The sequence below is a fragment of the Numenius arquata genome, chromosome 30, assembly GCF_964106895.1.
Source record: "Numenius arquata chromosome 30, bNumArq3.hap1.1, whole genome shotgun sequence".
NCBI classification, from domain to species: domain Eukaryota; kingdom Metazoa; phylum Chordata; class Aves; order Charadriiformes; family Scolopacidae; genus Numenius; species Numenius arquata.
The window spans coordinates 1,259,813-1,262,643 of NC_133605.1; the positions used below are offsets into that span (position 1 = coordinate 1,259,813).

General features: G+C 52.0%; 1 protein-coding gene across 1 annotated transcript; it reads right to left on the reverse strand.

The window, feature by feature from the left end:
• Positions 1-308: 308 nt before the first annotated feature.
• Positions 309-1,244, reverse strand: LOC141476381 (olfactory receptor 14A16-like). Its single transcript, XM_074165057.1, has 2 exons — positions 548-1,244; positions 309-346 (listed from the first exon to the last, which is right to left on the reverse strand). Exons 1-2 carry the CDS (start codon positions 1,242-1,244, stop codon positions 309-311), a joined length of 735 nt encoding a protein of 244 aa, XP_074021158.1.
• Positions 1,245-2,831: the final 1,587 nt, after the last annotated feature.

The following is a 2,831-nucleotide window of genomic DNA, read 5'->3' on the forward strand; positions in this document are numbered from 1 at the left end:
CTGTGTGAAAGCCCTGAGTACATCCCTCAGATCCACTCACCATCTTATCTGTCACCAGACACCAACTGGTGACTTCTAAACCCAGTTTTACATTTCTAAAACGTCAGAGCTTTTCATTGCTGAACACATGGAGGAAGAGGATCTCTAGAGGTGTGCTTCTCAGGCCTGTTGGGAGATAGATCCTGGTATGAAAGCAAGACACTGCAGAAATCCCCTTTTATTACAGATGCTGCGTAAGAGGACAGCTCTGAGCCACTGTTAAACACACTTTTATAAGGGAACTGGGTGACACAAAGAAGGTACATGTCTCAGGTGCAGGGATGTAAACGCAAAGATTTCTGTAGAACTAAAATAAACGTGAACACAAATAACAACAGCAATCATGATAACTAAAATGCTGTAAAATAAAAAATTAAAAAAAAAAAAAAGGACGTAATCAGATAGTGTGGGAGTCATTGGTGGGGAGAGGTGGCAAATTTGTCACTCTTGGAGAAGGTCCATGAAATCAGCCTCCTAATGGCATCCTTGAGCTCTTTGTTTCTCATGCTGTAGATGAGGGGGTTCACTGCTGGAGGAAGCACTGAGTACAGAACAGCCACCACCAGATCCAGGGATGGAGAGGAGATGGAGGAGGGCTTCAGGTAAGCAAACACTGCAGTGCTGAGAAACAGGGAGACCACGGCCAGGTGAGGGAGGCACGTGGAAAAGGCTTTGTGCCGTCCCTGCTCAGAGGGGATCCTCAGCACGGCCCTGAAGATCTGCACATAGGACACCACAATGAAAACAAAACAACCAAATGATAAACAGACACTGACCACAACAAGCCCAACTTCCCTGAGGTAGGACTGTGAGCAGGAGAGCTTGAGGATCTGGGGCATTTCACAGAAGAACTGTTCCAGGACATTGCCCTGGCAGAGGGGTAGGGAAAATGTATTGGCCGTGTGCAGGAGAGCACTGAGAAACCCACTGCCCCAGGCAGCTGCTGCCATGTGGACACAAGCTCTGCTGCCCAGGAGGGTCCCGTAGTGCAGGGGTTGGCAGATGGCAACGTAGCAGTCATAGGCCATGACAGTGAGAAGAAAATACTCTGCTGTGATAAAGAAGAAAAAGAACAAGAGCTGGGCCACACATCCCCAGTAGGAGATGGCCCTGGATTCCCAGAGGGAAACTGCAAGAGATTTGGGGATAGTGGTGGAGATGGAGCCCAGGTCAAGAACGGAGAGGTTGAGGAGGAAGAAGTACATGGGGGTGTGGAGGCGGTGGTCACAGGCGATGGCGGTGATGATGAGTGCGTTTCCCAGGAGGGCAGCCAGGTAGATGCCCAGGAAGAGCCCGAAGTGCAAGAGCTGCAGCTCCTTCTTGTTTTCAAATGCCAGGAGGAGGAACTGGGTGATGGAGCTGCTGTTGGACATTTTCTTTCAGCAGGCTTGGAGACCTGCCCATGGAAGGAAAGAGAGTGAGAAGACAGGGCAGAATTCTCAGAAAAAAAAAGTTTTCAATTTCTCTTAGAGACCCACCCAACTGGCTTTTCCATTTCAAGAAGACCTTTAGTACTTCCATTTTGCACACTCTGGTGGGTGCTGGCTGACGATCCATCAGGGAGCTGTGAGCGCTGCGGGATTCACTCCTGCCCTACAGCAATAGTTAAACAGGAACTCGGGGCGATCTCTGATTAAATCCACTCCTGGCATCAAAGGGCTTTTCAGCTTTGTCACTCCCAATTCGCCCGACGGCAGAGCAGAGCTGGTCGGACTTTTTTTGTTTGATCTGTTTCAGTTTTCCCCACCACACCCAAGGAGTGTTTTTAAGGCAGAAATCTTTGGCATTTCTGATATGCCCCGAGCAAAACCTTGTGTGTCCTAAGAGCCAAGGGGACTGTCCCTCCGTGCAGAGCGAGGACAGCCCGTCTGTCCATCGGGATTGCTCTCAGCTACACTGGGCTGGTACCACTTTGAGATGGAGAAAGATTGATCACACCAGATGTTCCCCTGAGAAGAAATGGACACTGCTGAGAGAAGAAGAGCCAAATTTACAAGTGGAGGTCTCCCAACCCCCCACCCCACCTCACTGGACCCGAGAAGGATCTCAGCTCTCCCCTCCCAGTCGGGGACACAGAGGGCTCATTGCAGCTGCCTACATTCAGCCCTCCAGCAGGACTGACATGGCCTTGTCACTGTCATGTCGATTCCGTGGGGTTCCTAGAAAACACAGAGATGCCATGGGAAAGCTGTGCCCTTCTGGAGGGCAGCGTGGCACCCAACAGGACCCTCCAAGGAAAGAGTCCACTGTCCTATAGACGAGGAGTTTTGATGGGAGGGTCGACTTACCCTCAGCCCCACACGGTGCAGTCCCCAGAGACCCAGATATTCAGCAATTTGGATGCTTTTCCTCCATGGATAAACCTGGATGACAGGATGCAGCACCAGCATTCAGCTGCACCTGAATCCTCACCCCCCACCACAGCCAAAAGAAGGGGAGGAACAAGGGCAGCAGGGGCAAGAGGGGAACACGCCAAAGTTCTCCTGCCAAGAGAGTCAGGACAGGGAGACACAGTCAGACACACGAGCATTTCTCCTCTTCGGTGCTTGGGCTGCTGGGAGGGAGACTCAGGACTAAGTCCCCAAGATATGAAGGGGTTGGGGACTCTACTGTGTGGGAGAGGGAAGTTGCTGCAGGGAAGGCATCTGCACTGCGGGGGATGGCAGGGAGGTGCTGGAATCCCCCCTCCCATCGCCCTTCCTGTAGCAGCTCCCTCTCACTCCCTGCCCATGTCTCTGCTGCCCGCACTGTCGCTGCTGGGGGCTGTTTCTCTGTCCCCAGGTCTCCTCCCT

Excerpts from the sequence above, each read along its gene's own strand:
- LOC141476381 (XM_074165057.1), bottom strand. The coding sequence starts at position 1,244 with ATGTACTTCTTCCTCCTCAACCTCTCCGTTCTTGACCTGGGCTCCATC. Across the intron at positions 347-547 it reads AGTGAACCCCCTCATCTACA|TTCTACAGAAATCTTTGCGT; the intron begins GCATGAGAAACA and ends CGTTTATTTTAG.